General features: G+C 34.3%; 2 protein-coding genes across 6 annotated transcripts; one reads left to right on the forward strand and one right to left on the reverse strand.

Moving 5' to 3' along the window:
- Nucleotides 1–277: 277 nt before the first annotated feature.
- Nucleotides 278–13,129, forward strand: Rab5 (RAS oncogene family member Rab5). 2 transcript variants are annotated; one of them, XM_090161540.1, is made up of 7 exons: nucleotides 278–385; nucleotides 8,125–8,286; nucleotides 9,300–9,561; nucleotides 9,635–9,786; nucleotides 9,974–10,096; nucleotides 10,166–10,259; nucleotides 12,262–13,129. In XM_090161540.1, exons 3-7 carry the CDS (start codon nucleotides 9,393–9,395, stop codon nucleotides 12,375–12,377), a joined length of 654 nt encoding a protein of 217 aa, XP_090017666.1. In that variant the 5' UTR covers nucleotides 278–385; nucleotides 8,125–8,286; nucleotides 9,300–9,392; the 3' UTR covers nucleotides 12,378–13,129. The 2 variants fall into 2 exon arrangements, with proteins under 2 accessions (XP_090017666.1, XP_090017667.1); XM_090161541.1 differs by lacking the exons at nucleotides 278–385; nucleotides 8,125–8,286 and adding an exon at nucleotides 8,383–8,492.
- On the reverse strand, nucleotides 1,735–8,076 carry Taf5 (TATA-box binding protein associated factor 5). 4 transcript variants are annotated; one of them, XM_090161537.1, is made up of 18 exons: nucleotides 7,832–8,075; nucleotides 7,176–7,771; nucleotides 7,026–7,117; nucleotides 6,543–6,621; nucleotides 6,396–6,474; nucleotides 5,666–5,908; nucleotides 5,503–5,580; nucleotides 5,333–5,433; nucleotides 5,183–5,274; nucleotides 4,756–4,875; nucleotides 4,544–4,689; nucleotides 4,344–4,481; nucleotides 3,454–3,535; nucleotides 3,275–3,386; nucleotides 3,045–3,213; nucleotides 2,855–2,977; nucleotides 1,912–2,008; nucleotides 1,735–1,853 (listed from the first exon to the last, which is right to left on the reverse strand). In XM_090161537.1, exons 1-18 carry the CDS (start codon nucleotides 7,884–7,886, stop codon nucleotides 1,742–1,744), a joined length of 2,514 nt encoding a protein of 837 aa, XP_090017663.1. In that variant the 5' UTR covers nucleotides 7,887–8,075; the 3' UTR covers nucleotides 1,735–1,741. The 4 variants fall into 4 exon arrangements, with proteins under 4 accessions (XP_090017663.1, XP_090017664.1, XP_090017665.1 ...); XM_090161538.1 differs by having other exon boundaries at nucleotides 7,176–7,724; nucleotides 7,794–8,075; XM_090161539.1 differs by having other exon boundaries at nucleotides 7,176–7,690; nucleotides 7,772–8,075.
- Nucleotides 13,130–15,994: the final 2,865 nt, after the last annotated feature.

A 15,994-nucleotide genomic window follows, 5' to 3' on the forward strand; every position in this document is an offset into this window, starting at 1 on the left:
AACATCAAAAAATAGTTATAAATCTAGGGTGTTTGTAAGAATGGTACGCCGATATCTTTGGATAACTGGAATTTCATAACCGCGCGTACTTTCAGTTTTCGCATCAAACGCGTCTGATGCAATATTTACAGAACAAATCTATTAAATTTTTTAGTAAATTTTTACGGTAATTTATTTGTCAAGTTATATTTTTTTGTTCGTTTTATGTTTATAAAAGATGTTAATGTGAGCGAGAGAGTGACAAAAGATCGTAGTATGAAAAGTAACATTAGACCAAAGACCAAAGCTTACATTTCCATGAAGTTGTCAACCCTGTTATTATAATTTATTTACAGAATTGGCTAACAAAGAAACCACGGGGAAGGTTGATGAATAACTTTTACTTGTAAGTAATATATTGTTTAAAATAACAAATTGAAATGGCAGTCAGAGATTCCCACAGTAGACTGGTTTTGCCCTTTTGGCAGCCATTGCGTAATAATTTTAGCTGGTGAAGCTTCGATTTCATAAATAATTGCGTTGAACCGCTCGCATATATAGCAAATTAGTGCGTTATTTGGTTTAACTTGTCTAGTTTCTTAAGTGAAAAATAAACTATATTTTTGGTATGAAAATAACTTAGGTTTGAATGGGGTAAAATTTAACCATAGCTCCTGCTGTCGGGAGCGGGGATTTAAAAAAAAGACCACCGAGGGGTGCCGATCACGGGCATATTTTTTTTCTCCGATAGTAGGTGGGTTTTTTTCGCTTGTCCGGGGGCAAAAAGTGTAAACTTTTTACCCTAAGACATTTTATTCGCCTGTTAAGATTTACCCTGTCCCGAATTTTGTTCGCTTGTTCCAGAGCTCGAAGGTTACACTTTTTACTCCTCCTCGAAAGGAGGTGTAGAGGGAGTAATCTAGCTTTGTCGTCTGCTTAAATTTCGTTTCACGAAAACATGACGGGAAACTTTTTATAAATAACCTTTAACCTTAAACTACTCCCTTCTTACTCCAACTCGTTTTTTCGTCAAGACAGAATAGTTGATTTTATAAAATAAAAAGTGGTCTTGCCCAACTTGTTAAAATGTTGCTCTTACGTCACAAGACCCAGCTTTATTAGTGTATTCCTCGCACGAGCGATTTGCACGCGCTCTAGAAAAAGCTATATTCCTCGCGACTAGCACGCGCTCGTAGGCTTGTCAAAGTAAGAGACTGTGACGTAAGAGCAACATTTCAACAATAAGTCCACGTTACTTTATAAAAAGAACTATTGAAGTAAAATGACGTCATATGGCTACACTTTTTAACCTGCTCAAAAAACCCAGGACAGGCGAAAAAAACCACCTATTTATAGTACATCGGCGGCTAACGGCGCTACACGTCCGCTTGGCTCTCGTGCTATGGGAGCGAAGCACCACCCAATCCAACCCCATTCTTGTATTACTTAGCTGGGCCTAACCTAACCTAACCTCTTACGCTGCGAATTATACCCAAAAAACACGCGACACCCAACGACCCTCAAATTGTAACCTTACTTCCGTCGGCAGCAGAGATTCAATGCTACCCGTAAAAATATATATATTTTATATATAAATTATATATATATATTAATAATTTTCCGCAGTAAATTTAACATTGTACTATTCGTAATACAATCTTCGTGTTAAATTTAGCCTTGTATGGTACTAATTCAAAAAGCTCGAGTAACATTTCCCACAAAACATCAATCAATCAATGAAAAGATTTTTCTATAAATAATTTTAATGATACATTCCACCACAAAGTAATAAATTTCGTCGTGTAAAATGCAATGTTAAAACTGAAGTTGATTTAGTTGGGTAATTTCCAAGCAGCAGTCCTTCAGTATTGGTCCTAATCAAAAATTATTATTTAATTTAAAATTAGAAATGTCAAAATTTAAATAGCTTACCTGACATTTGGAGCATGAGACATATTTAAATCTTCCAAATCTAGCTCTTCGTATAATTTAACAACATTCCAAAGTTTTACACAACAATCAATGCCTCCTAAAATGAAACCAATATTCAACAATAAACATACTTAATAAAATATAAACAAGATGGCACAGGCCATAATAGCAGCCCTCCCTGCCCTTTATTATCGTAATTGTGGCCTCAGTGGTCGCCGCGAAATAAAGCGCCCAAAGTTACGGGTACCCGAAGGATCAAACGGCTATCGCGCCTGAGAGTTTTTCATACCCTATTCATGGACGTATCGTTCATATTTGTCACCTTGGTGTTAACTGACTTACCCGCGGGACATTTGCGAAAAAACCCTATGATCAACAACAAAGGTTCGGTACTAGTATAGATAGATAAAAGGGAACTTATACCAATCGAACGACGTATCAATTTAATCGTTCGCACGCGCCACCGAAGAGAATTGACCGTTTCGCGGGGTCATTTACGTCAAATTTATTCGGGGGGGTGCGAAAAAAACCCCTTTGAAAACAACAAAGGTTCGGTACTGGTATAGATAGATAAAAGGGGAACTTATACCAATCGAACGACGTATCAATTAAATCGTTCGCACGCGCCACCGAAGAGAATTGACCGTTTCGCGGGGTCATTTAAGTCAAATTTATTCGGGGGGGGGGGGGGTGCGAAAAAACACCTTTGATTAACAACAAAGGTTCGGTACTGGTATGGATAGATAGAGGGAACTAATACCAATCGAACAACGTACCAATTAAATTTTTATCGAGTGCCGTTGATGAGTAATCGACTTTTTGCGGAGTCCTTTTTTGGAACTGGCGCCGCGGTGTATTCACCACCACCACCACCACCGATAACGTCAAGGGTGAAAATAACAGCCTCAATCCCTCTAGAACTAGAGGGGTGAGGCTAACTAACCTGAAGCTAATACAGTTCCATCTCTACTAAAGCATAATGAATAAATCGTATCAGTATGACTTTGAAGCTCTGATACCAAATGTCCATGAGCAATGTCCCACACTAAAATTTTTCGATCAGCTCCTATTTAATATGGTAATTAGTATAATTTGGGTAAAAAGTAACTTTATTTTGGAAATCTTAATTTTACCAGCTGAAATTAAAAACCTTCCACAATTTGAGAAAGCCATAACGTAAATCCGACCCTTATGACCAGTCATATAACGAACGCAGCTCCCAGTTAGAACATCCCATAAGCGTACGGTTCTATCTGTAGAACCAGTTGCGATATAGTTGGAATTGGGATGAAACTGAATGCACTGTTTCAGTTGAATTGATTAGTTTTTCCCATTTATTTAGTTTAATATCATTTTAAATTACATCAACATCCGATACGTGTCCTGCGAAGACCCTTATGGGTTGGTGCTGATCTGTTGACCATAATCTAGCTGTACGGTCGTGGCCAGCACTGGCAAAATAGTATCCATGAGGACTAAAAAATTGGACGAACAAGATATATTATAATGATACGGTATCGCTTAAATATTTAGCAGTTATACCTGAATTTCACGTCCCAAACTGGAAAACAATGCCCCTTGTAACACATTATGTTGGTCCACGTTTGTAAACTCCATAATCGAACTGTTGAAATTAGTTTAGTTAAAACTAGGGATGTGCGGATAACCGTTATCAAGGCTTATCGGTTCGGTTTTTGGTTGCTGAACCGAACCGAACCAAATTTTTGATAAACTCGTTATCGGTTCAAAGTATTCAATAATTTCGGTTATTGATTTATTACTCGGAACTTTTTTTAATTTGGTTAATCAATTTCAGTTTTTTTTACTGATTATTTGAATTTCTTAATAAAAATACGAATAAAATATCTGAAGCAGATTTACAACTGAAAATAGGAGCCCATCCAAAGTGACGTCACAGGTTTTTTGAAAACCCATTGGGCGGCCACTTTGGAAGGAAAAATGCTGGCCGATTAGAGGGGGAAGCCGCATGTTTGAGTCTCTCTAATTCTCTCACCAGTTCCGTGCAAACAGAAACTGCCCTTTTATCAGTCTATCTCCCTAAAACGGTAAAACTTTTAAATTAGGCTAATGCTTATTTCTTTGTTTGAAGAAAGATAATTTTTAGTCTTTAGGTTATGATGTCAGATGAAACCTTAGCTGATAATTAGGCTAATAGTTGATCGTTTAGTATTCTAATAAAAACGGTTAATCGCTTTGTATTTGAAAAAAAAAAGATTAAGCGATTAGGAAACCGAAATTTCTCAAAATTGAAGCTGATAACAGATTTCCAAGTTTCCATAAACCAATAACCGAACCGAACTATAAATTGAAATTTAACTGTTATTCGATATCCAAACTCGTACCAAAATACATAATCCGCACATCCCTAGTTAAAACAGTTAACAATAGATGTCAAATTTAATTTTAATTACTGGTAGAATCTTCCGAACACGAAAGTAGACTAGTTCTGTCGAAACTGATACTGGTTGAATATATTGGCCCATTATGTCCAAGTAAAATACGCATTTCCGTTGCATTGCGTTCATCCATCATACGATACAGAACATCATCTTAAATAAAATCATTATTTTATATATCATAGTTGAAATAAAAGCAAATGCATTCTTTATACCAGCTTCCTTATCGATTTGTTCCAATTCCATAGATGCTTTCATGCCCTTTAACTTATTCGGGGACATGCTCCAAACTCTAATTACTGAATCGGCAAAACCAGCAACTAATAAACTAGAATCTTCTGATATTTCTGCACATGTCACGCTAGAACAATAACAATTAAATTGAATAACACTAAAATAATTGTAACAAATAATGTTTAATGAATACCCATGATGGGCGTTGAGAAATGTGTAAAAACAAATTGAGGGAAGACAATCGGGACCCAGTTTTAGTCTTTTAGTCGCTTCCCGTAACGCCGCAATTTTATCCAGTTTATCAGCATCGCGCCTAGAGAATTTATCATAATATTAAAGTCTGCAGATTATCCTACATATTTTATCAGGAAGTTATTTATGTATTCACACCATTACCACTTTGCTGCGTATGCACTCTGAGAAATGGCAGGGTTTAAACTACGTCAAATGTATCAAGCCATAGAAACTGGTTTGGTTACCCATAAGTTCACGCATTTAGATAGTTAAACAAGAGCAAATGAGATAATCGGGAAACCATAGCCTCCTATACATATTCCAAGTGTGTGCATATATAATTTCCTGATTTCATAGGTATGTTTGTTTAATTTTAACAATCTAACAATTCTGGTAATGGGATTCGCTGTAATGGAGGAGCGTTGGGATCATTCCTAGCCTTCTTTGAGAGTAGTGGGTCTTTTTTGGGTTTCTTTTTCTAAAAGATAGGATACAAGTTAGACAGATATTGCTTAATTGCACAAAAATTAACAGACTTTAGGTTTATCCTCGCCTTCCGCTGTTTCTTCGTCATCGTCAAGGGGAATGTGAAGTTCAGGTTCCTTTAACAATCCATAGAATATTTTGCTCTTGTTAGCTGTAACAGAATAATAGAATAAATTATTGGGTAATTTTTACACCAAAAAATTTTGAAATGCTTATCTACCTTGCCTCGCAGCTTCCCCCATAAAAGCACCTGACGTGGCATCAACTTGTTGTTTAGTTCTAGTTATGCCTTCATACACTTTTTTTTTCCAGAATAAAATAAATTATTAACTAAATGGATGGGAATGTTTAAGCAACTTGAAGCTAACTCAAACAAGTCTTACCATCTAAATACAGATGCTCTTGAATAATATTCTGTAGAATGTTATTCTTTTTGTCTTGTAAAAAACGTTTCAAGAAGTTGTACGTGTCACGAGACAATCTAACTGTGAATTGTCCCGATCGAAAATTATCCATAAATTCATTCCCTTTCATGTGATCTTTGGTAGTTAAGCAGGACAAACGATTTATGTCATCCAAGTAATATTCTTCTTGCTCTTGACCAAACTTTTTCATAAATTGAATCGCTATTGAGGAGTAGAAATTTTCTATGAACACGGTAACAACTTGTAACTACATAAGTAACCCTTAAGAATGACACTGGAGAATTCTATAAAGCCAAGGTCACACTAGAGCTTAAAACCCAGTTTAGGTCAGTTTGAATGCGTTTTGACCGCCGACGATAATTCTTAGTTCACACGTGCGAAATCGCTTCACCCCTTTCGCTTAAAGCCAAGGCTTAACGTAATTTGAAATTATGACCAGAATTTTGAAAATACTAAAATGTATCCCAAAACAATTGGTTGCTTCCCGAACCAAGACTAAGCGATTTCTCACGCCGGTCTTGAAAAACTAGTTATCAAAAATGAAGCGATTTTAGGGGTAAGTGTAAACCTGGCATTACAGTGAGTTCGAAATCTGATGTTTCAAAACTGGAACTTCATCACTAAATTATTGCCAATAAGAAGTGTCATACTATTATGCTACTTATGGTAAAATGTTATTACTTAATACCTTGTTGTTCATGTTCATTATATACTAACTCCAAATACATATGAACAAACACGGGATACAATATTTGGGCCAATTCATGCTTCAAATATAAATTTGCAAATAAATAATTGGGTTAAATAGGTTTTTTTTAGAGCTTATTTTACGTACCCTATACGAGTCTAAAGCAGATTCCATGAATTTTTTCAGGGAAGAATAAGCACCTTCGTAGTTGTTGGGGTCCCCTTCACTAAAAATTTGTATCAACTTTAAATTAAACAAGAAATTTTGAAAAATATTTTTGTCACCAAAGATGGTACGATTATTAAATGGGTGATATTACTTCAAAATTGCACCAAATTAATCGATATTAATTACATAAAATTCTCCTAGGCAAAAAAGTTTAGAAAAATCTCCGGAAATTAGTATTTGCAGAAATATTTATAAAACAAATTTTACCAATTGAGTATAGTTTATCACAGTAATAAAGTACATGTTCGGTTAGGTTATATTGGGATGGGTTAATTTCAAATATTTCTGAAATGATGAATTTACGGAGATTTTTTGTAAACTGTCGTATTATGTATTTGCCTGAACTTGGCGCCATTTTGAAGGGATATCCCCTACTCAAAAATTCTACCCCAAAGATAATACCTTTTATACGTATCCAAGACACTACTAACATCTGAACTACAATTGACTCCTTCTAACAACTTAGTTTCTTTTCTTAATATGCCCTCGGTTTCCTGAAAAACATTTTTGCATTTTTATAACTTATTTTGGGTTTATACACTTACACCTTACCTGCAGATTATGTTTCTTTAAAAACTGTAGAATTGCTATTAGTTTAGCCGTTTCATTTCCATTATCTTGGGAAAGGTCTGGAAGAGATTGTTCAGGTTGGGTGGTCTTTTCAGGTGTACCTTTAGTTAAAGCTGGTTCTGTTTTAATGACTTCCGCTTTTATGGCTACTAGTTCTTGTACTTGTTGCTGTTGTTTTTGCTGTTCCTGTTGCGCCTTTTGCTGTTGAGCTTGTTGTTGCTGCTGCTGCTGTTGAGCTTGCAATTGTTGGATTTGTTGTTGAGCTTGTTGTTGCTGGATTTGCTGTTGAATTTGTTGTTGAACCTGTTGCTGTTGTTGTTGGATTTGCTGTTGAACCTGTTGCTGTTGTTGCTGCTGTTGTTGTTGTTGTTGTTGTTGTTGCTGCTGTTGTTGTTGTTGTTGTTGCTGCTGCTGCTGTTGTTGGGCATACTGTTGGGCTAATTGGCGTTGTTGCTCTATAATTTGTTGTTGTCGTTGTTGTTCGACTTGAAATTGAGCTGGAGTCATGTTATGAGTCAAGATTTGCTGACCCTGAATAGTAGTTGAAAGTACGTTTGTGGCTGTTATATGTTCCATACCTGAAGTTTGGGCAAGACTAACCATACTGATCATATTTTGAGATTGGTCATGATAATTGCCACTGTTGTTTCCCGTTTGTTCGACTTTCATGTTATTAAAATCTGGCATAGACATAGTACTTTCTAAGAAACACTATTTTTAATTATAGACTAAAGCGTACATTTCCAGATTAAAGGTTACTGACGCGGCCATATTGGCGTGACTGGAAATAAGACCAAGTCGAAGGACATTTTCTTGATTTAATATTTTTATATTATAATTAATTTTATGGTAATCTAGATGTTTTTAATGACTTTATGCATCATTCTTAATGTAATTTAGATTAAGATGTGATTATTAAATTTTTATTTAGATTTGGCAACCCTGTTTTGTGGAAGAATCTTCAAGGTTTGCGTATTATTGTTGTCCATCATTCGACTCCATTGTTGAGGGAGGATTCGCGAGAAATCGTAATTTTAAAGGCGTCTTTTCCTGCCCCCCGTCCTTCAAATTTGCGTTCTTCAATAAGAAATTTGTGAGTAATACCGTTCTTTTTCTCCTTTTATTAAATAGTAGATTGTCTTTTACCAACAAATCGTCATAAATTGACCAAACTGCTAGCTTAAGGGTTGGTAGTTAGTAGTTTTAGTCTGGTCGTTGCGAAAAAATTACTAAGCCTTTACCTTCAGTCAAAAGTTGAAAAGTCAACCCTCGGACAACTCCTTCCTGAGAAATTTTTAGGCAATTTTTAAGACTAATTTTAATTTAAAATTTTGTGAAAGAAATTACCCCACCCTTGAAAAAAATTCCTTCTGGAGGTCATGATCTCAATAGGTGCTATTATCAATTATTTTATTTGAACTTGAACATTTACATAAATATTAATAAGTTAGATTGTACCACCTCATGCAGTTTTAAGTTTTGTCTATTTTAAGCCTGAATAAAAACAAATAATTGACTTTTTAATGTACATGTATATGTATTAGGGCTTAGGGATAGGTCTATCACTTTACTTAATTGAAATATGAACCCTTTTTGAATGCAGCATACCCGAAATAGTACTCATTATGAAATCCTGGGCTTACTTCCATATCCTCTTTGATTAAGAGTTATTATCCTCATTGTTTAAAAGATATCAGCTCATCATTATTATTTGAATTATTCAGTTTGGTTAAATTAACTTAAGTTACGTAATCCTCATTGTTCCTTGTCCTCTCATTAAGTGTTTTTTTTTCAGGCTTAGTTTTCTTTACAATAAAATTGTTTGTTCTGTCACACCTACTTGTAGTTTCTCGAATTTTGCCGTGTAATGGGTCAGTTACAACTTGTAAAATGGTATATTAGCCCAAAGGTAGCTTCGATTATTAACAATGAGTAAGCTTCAAACGACTGAATCTTTAATGTCTATCATTGTCTAACTGAACCTAGTCCATCTAGCCTAAAAACTAGTAAATTAGTCTTTCCTTCTACGAAATGATAATTAATTATTTTTCAATTAAATATGACTCAGTTTACTTAAATTCTCAGAATTTTGAATTTTCTATTTAGATCTGAGAAGGACACAGTGTAAAAGTCAAAAATAGCAACAATTCTCTTGTTTAAGTTATTCAAGCGAGATTAGCAATAAATCATAATAGTGAAATGGCAAGTCGCGGTGGTGCCCAGCGGCCGAATGGAGCGGGCGGTACGCAAGGAAAAATATGTCAATTTAAGCTAGTCTTGCTGGGTGAATCTGCTGTAGGTAAATCCAGTCTTGTCCTACGTTTTGTTAAAGGACAATTTCACGAATATCAAGAAAGTACTATTGGAGGTAAGATACGAAATAATCTGTAAAAAAATTCCTTATTTCATAATAAAAATATTTATCTTAAAAAAAAAACTAGCCGCATTCCTGACCCAAACCGTGTGTTTGGATGACACGACGGTCAAGTTTGAAATTTGGGATACTGCGGGGCAGGAACGATATCACAGTCTGGCTCCCATGTACTATCGCGGAGCTCAAGCTGCTATTGTTGTCTACGATATAGTAAATCAGGCCAGTACCCATTTTTTATTACCATTTCACCAACTTTCTATGAAACCTTGTAACTGTTTTACCTTCTTTTGAGTGACGTTGCGAGTGATACCATTGAAGTGCTTGGTGTCTGCCCTAAGCAGATTACTTTGACCTTTGTTTACTGAAAATGTTAAATTTAGACAATACCTTCTTTTTTTACTTTTAGGACACTTTTAGTCGGGCCAAAACTTGGGTGAAGGAACTACAACGTCAGGCCAGTCCCAACATTGTTATTGCCTTAGCTGGAAACAAAGCCGACCTTGCGAATAAAAGAGTTGTTGAATATGAGGTGTTTCGCTTTCAGATTTTATTCCTTTCGTTGCGTGTTTTATTTAAATTTATTTTTTCTCGCTTGTAGGAAGCTTTAGCGTACGCAGAAGAAAATGGTCTGCTATTTATGGAAACATCGGCAAAAACAGCTATGAACGTTAACGACATCTTTTTGGCTATTGGTGAGTTTTAAATTTCCTCTGTTTTTAAAGTATAGATTCAGGTTGAGAAAAACTCTTTTCATAAAAAAGTATATGAAAAATACAATATGAATTTTCTTTCTATTAGCGATAGAATTCTTAAACTCTTGTTTCAGCTATGTAAGGAACAACTAAAACTCTTCGTATGTCGAACTACAAATACATTTTGCTGTTTGCATTATGGGTGCCCTGTGGGCTGATTCTCAGCATTCTTATTTGCCCTTATTAAATAATTTCTTGGTTTATAGTAAATCATGCTAGCAGCCCTTGACTCAAACTTGTTTAAATGAACTATAAACAAGAATATTTTTTGCTTCCTAACAATATGGAATGTGAGATAAATTTTAAATGCATCCCCCGCACACTTTGTAGTGAAAGTTCATTTTATGAGTCTTGATTGATACAAAAAAGACTCAAAAGTACACAAGTATGGTATTACAAGCTATTCTTAGGTGCTGTAGTATATTCATGCTTATAGCTAATGTCAATTAAGTTAATGTAAGAGCCTGCTGGCATGATTACCTGCAGTTACAAACCTCGAAATTATTTAAAGGGCAGCTCATGGGTAGGGATGCACCGATATATCAGCCTATTTTTCTAATATAAGTATCGGCCAATATCAGCATAAATGAAGCTGATTTAGAAAAATATTTTCCGAAAAATATATTGTCCGATATTACAGCCGGTATATCAGTTGATATTATCAGCCACGAATAGCTGATATATCGCCTGTACCCATATCAATGCATTCCTACTCCAAGTTAACCACACCACCTTTAATTTATAACTATTCCTTTTTTTTTTGATAATTTTTCATAATTAACTCATTTGATATATATGTCAATCTAAAACTATAAAGTTACAAAGCATTTTGACCAAAAATCATGTCACCAATTTCAAACCTAATTACCTTATTAGAAATTTAAATTTTAGATCCAGTTATTAAACCGAATAGTCTTTTGATAAAATGCTTTTTAACTTCATTAGTATTAAAAACAAATTTTTTTTAATTTGAAAAAATTATCCTTTATTTTCCCAAAAATCTCCTGAATAGACCACAAATTTCTTATTTTTATTATATTTGTTTTGAGCGATTTGTGGTCACTCTGAAGCTTGGATTAAAAAATTAATGCCATACATTATGGAGTGTGGCCAATACTGTCCGCCATTCATCTACCAAAGCTCTTTTCTCAAGCGGAAACACAAATTTTCGCCTTTTATCGCATTATCTAGTATCAGTATTTAAAGAAAAAGTTCAATTTCACTTTTTTAACATGAGAAGCTCATTATCTACTGAATTTTTGCCCGCTATGTAGATGATTTGGGATTCTAAAACTCAACACGTCAACGTAGCTAATAGGCTGATACTTTTCGCTTGTTCTGGAACAAAAGGTGTACACCTTTTAAGCTAAATTGAAACTATTCGCTTGTTTTGGTGGACATAATGTCTTTACATCATGAACTTTTCGTCAAGGTCAAGACTATTGGGGCTACACAGTGCCGAAACTGATATAAGGAAAAACTTTTACGAAACGGACAGCGTTCCGGTCTGTTTTGAGCTCTGGGGCTACACTGTTTATTCCTCCAAAGCGCCAGTAAACTAGTAAAATCGACTGTTTATCCAGAATTTACCTGGTAAAATGGCCACTGGCAGCCATTTTGGGAAAATATTTTTACACAGAATCGAAGTAAAGTGACGTCATATGGTTACTCTTCGATCTACTCTGAAATCCCAGAACAATCTAAAAGTATCCACCTAATGTCGCTTTGGTAAATGGTTTGACTTTAACATTCTCAGTTTCCTAATTATGTTCTTGTTAATATAAATGATTGGTAACTCTTTCGCATCTATTTATTTTTCAAGGCCATTTTGTTTTTCTCAGCCTGAACATTTACTTCAATTAAATCCCTCGAGCAAAGTGGGATGTAAAGTTTCTCTTCTCATTAATTTTTTTTATATAAAATGTTTGCTCCTGCTTTTCAGCCAAGAAACTGCCTAAGGTTGACCAGGGTAGTTCTAGCGGAGGTTCTGGTCAAGGCAGGCGAGGTGTTGACCTAAGTGAGAATCAACAACAAGCCGGGGGAGGGTGCTGCAAATGATGCAGATACGACGTTAACACAAATTCGCAGGAGGGGGTAAGACAGCTAATAAGGGGGCGTAAACTAAATCAGTTTTTCGTTTGGGGCCTCCGTGACGTTACCCGCAAATATACAAAACCAAAAAAATTATAAGTTTTCAAAAAAAAATACCTTTAAAGTAATGAAGAATTACTTGGAATTATTCTTCATTCATATAAAAACGATAAATTATATATCTGTAGGATAGAGATTAATTTAATTTTAATTTCCCCTTTACCGTAATAAATTTCGTTAATCTCCCCCTTAATGATGGAAGAAAAATTACTGGCGCATTGTCCCCTCCCGTGAGAAAAAAACAACAAACAAAATTCGAGGTTTGAGTAAAAAAATATAAAGAGCGTTATAACGACGTTTTTTCAAAAAAAGTGTTTAAAAAATGTATATTGGACAAAACTGTGTACATATATATATATTTACCTTCTATGGACCATTTTCAAATGTGGAGGCCGTTTTTTGTGTTCTTTACCAGTACGAGAAAAAACATTTAACGAATAGCTTTCATACGTAAATGTACTGAAAAGAAATAGTTTCCTTTATTTCCGCTTGCTATAAAAACTCCACCATTAATTCTTCTTTTTAATACTAGTTTTTTTATATAAGTGTAAAATAAATTTAAAAAGTATAAAAAAACGTTTCTAGTTATATGCCCCTTTTCGATAGAAAATTCTTCCCCCATTTGTTAGTTAATATTATTGTAATGAGCTATTTCAAATTTTCATCTATTTTTACCCTCTCCCCGCTGCCTCGTAAAACAAATTTAAAGCGTATGTATGTAAAACGTAAACATGGGAATGACCAAAAAAACTTTGTTTAATACAGAGGTGTAAAAAATTATTTCACTTTATAATTATAAATAAATTAATGGAATGGGCATTTTGAATTTTTTTGTACTAATTTTATTTTTAAATGTACGACGTAGGCCCTTATTTTATTTCCGCTTTTTGAAATCTTAACGGGACTGGTAAATTATTTTTGGGGGAAATTATTTATAAAAAAATTTACTAACATTGTGCCCTTTTCCAAAACATTTCAACTTAAGATTTTGTTCCATTTAACGCTCTTAAACTTGTCAGAATTTAAGAAAAAATAACCAAAAAATGTTATTTTCCCTTTCAATAAAAGAAACTTAAATTTAGGTTTTTTTGTTACTTTTCAAAAAGGGTAGCGTGAGATTGAGGTTATTTTGCTCAAAATCACTTGGCTGTCCTGATATTGCAAGAAATAATTTCCAAGTATATTTTAAATATATTCAAAAACTAAAAAATTTCTTTGTTAATGAAAATAAATTAGAAATCTTATATATTTCTCTGAGAAATTTAACAAAAAAGATATTTACCACTCGAAGAAAATTATGGAGTATTTATTAGAGGTTTTTAATTTTCTTGGTCCGTTACTCGCAGTTTTTTTATACTACTGCTTATATATATATATATATATATATAAAAATTAATAAAAAGAACAACACATCAAATATTTTATGTTCGTTAGTTTGATGGAAGCAATTGGAGTAGTTTTGTCGAACACGAGTATAAATAAAAATTTCTTACATGAATTTTTACTTTTCAATATATTTTAGTGATGGGCATACACTAGTATAAGATCTGTAGCGCCACTCTAGAGAGTAATTTATTTGTTTAAATATCTAACAAGTATCTAGACTCAAATTGTAGATGGCGCCATTGCTCTTTGAAAAACAATCCTACCACAGTCTGTCTCAATGTTCCTAGAAAAAAGCTACATATAGGATCCTTTGTCTGTAACCCCTTTTCTGAAAAGTCAGCATTCACATCAGGGTACGAGATCGAGTAACTTCCGTCTATTCGTCTCCTTGCAGTTTCTCCATGCCTTCATCCTGATGTGTCGGTTGTTTTAAGCACATATCACCTACCCGAAAAAGGACTTGCATCAAACTCGTAGAAAAAGGTGTCTCAAAAGTGACTCGCCTTTTTTTATAACAAACAGAAAATAACTCGTTAAATTTCTTTATTTTACGAAATTAAAATAAAAAATCCGTGCGTGCACCAGCTTCTACTATACATTTTTAATTATCGCTGGTGCTCGTCTTTGTACCTTCAAAACTGCCTCTACTTGCCATGAGGTGGCGCGCTCTTAGAAAAAGTCTCATCATATTCAAGACAAAAAACTTAAATTACTACCAGCGATACAATCCGTGTCTCTTGGGGTAGGTTGTCTGTGTTTAAAGCAACTTTATCATATTAAAATTTATTTTCAAGATGAATTTCTGTGTAAATGGCGTTTTCTGACAAGTTTTAACGAACACTACATGAACAATAACTTGTAGGTCCTTGCTCCCGGAAATATTACTTCTTGGTTATTTCCTATGCGATGTTGTCCAAGAGTACAGGTTCATATTCATCTCAACCTGAAGAGTATTTCGTCCTAAATATTCAATACAGCGTAAAATTGAAGAAACACAATATCCCATCTAGTGGTACTTTAACGTACTAACGTACTAAACATTTGAAGATCAATAAAATACTTTTAAACTTAAAAACATTTACTACTACAAAATATTTCAATTTATATTAATTCATTATTAAAACCACTGGAAAAACTCGTTATGGACTTTTCCTTAAAGCATAAATTAGTTATTTTAAATACGCCTAACTGTTTATTGAGATTAAAGACTTTACAATCAATACCAAGGTTTCATAGTGAGCGATCCGTGATCAAAGTTTCGCGATCCCAAAAACAAATAATTTTACAAAAGTTTGCTGAGCGATGCATCTGTTATTGAAAAAAAAAAGAATTATACATTACATGGATCATTCGGATAAAGGTCGCTTTCATGAATCATTAAAAATAATATTTCTCGATCTTTCAAATTTTCATCATGGAGGAAGAAACTACTATCCTAGGCCGCGTCAAAATTCTGAGAAGGAATTCTTCTCTTGAGAAGAGTTCTTCGTGAGAATTTTTCTCCCCGTGAGAACTCGCTAAAATGCGTCAAATGTAAAATGATTCTTCTAAAGATGGCGGCTTACAAAGTTACGATAATCCCACGAACGTAATAAACTAAGCCTTTGACAATTAATATTATTTTTACAGAATTTCACGACAATATATGAAGGAAGGAAAGATTTTATTTATAATTTAAAAGGAAATGTTTCACAGGAAATTTAACTAACCATTCTATATTCTCTGAAATTAATAATCGTCCACAAAATTATCATAATGTTTATTTTCTTCAGCATCAAGCAAACTTATTAGAATATTAGCTGCCATTTTTATTTGTAATTTGACCGAGTGAGAATGCTCGGAGGCATTCTCACTCTTCTCAAGAGAACTCGTGAGAAGAGATGACGTCACCTCCTGTGAGAATGACCGTCAAAATTTTGAGAAGTGAGAATTATCACTATCAAGGGAAGAATTCTTAGAATTTTGACGTGCCCCTGGAGAAGAAAAGCAGGCGCACGAACAGCGTCTCAATTGACCTTTGTGCCTAATAGAGTGTCGCCACCTATGGATGAACGGAATAACTATAACTTATTAAAATTCCGTAATGGTTGTCCTAAAATAGGAGTCGCTAATAGGTTCGCCTGGCGCATCTAGCGGAT

This window comes from Leiobunum rupestre, chromosome 10, assembly GCF_980474605.1.
Source record: "Leiobunum rupestre chromosome 10, qqLeiRupe1.1.hap1, whole genome shotgun sequence".
NCBI classification, from domain to species: Eukaryota; Metazoa; Arthropoda; class Arachnida; order Opiliones; family Sclerosomatidae; genus Leiobunum; species Leiobunum rupestre.

Excerpts from the sequence above, each read along its gene's own strand:
- Taf5 (XM_090161536.1), bottom strand. The coding sequence starts at position 7,886 with ATGTCTATGCCAGATTTTAATAACATGAAAGTCGAACAAACGGGAAAC. Across the intron at positions 3,214-3,274 it reads GACACGTATCGGATGTTGAT|TGCATTCAGTTTCATCCCAA; the intron begins GTAATTTAAAAT and ends CAACTGAAACAG. Across the intron at positions 2,978-3,044 it reads AAGGTTTTTAATTTCAGCTG|GAGCTGATCGAAAAATTTTA; the intron begins GTAAAATTAAGA and ends CATATTAAATAG.
- Rab5 (XM_090161540.1), top strand. The coding sequence starts at position 9,393 with ATGGCAAGTCGCGGTGGTGCCCAGCGGCCGAATGGAGCGGGCGGTACG. Across the intron at positions 9,787-9,973 it reads TCTACGATATAGTAAATCAG|GACACTTTTAGTCGGGCCAA; the intron begins GCCAGTACCCAT and ends TTTTACTTTTAG. Across the intron at positions 10,097-10,165 it reads AAAGAGTTGTTGAATATGAG|GAAGCTTTAGCGTACGCAGA; the intron begins GTGTTTCGCTTT and ends TCTCGCTTGTAG.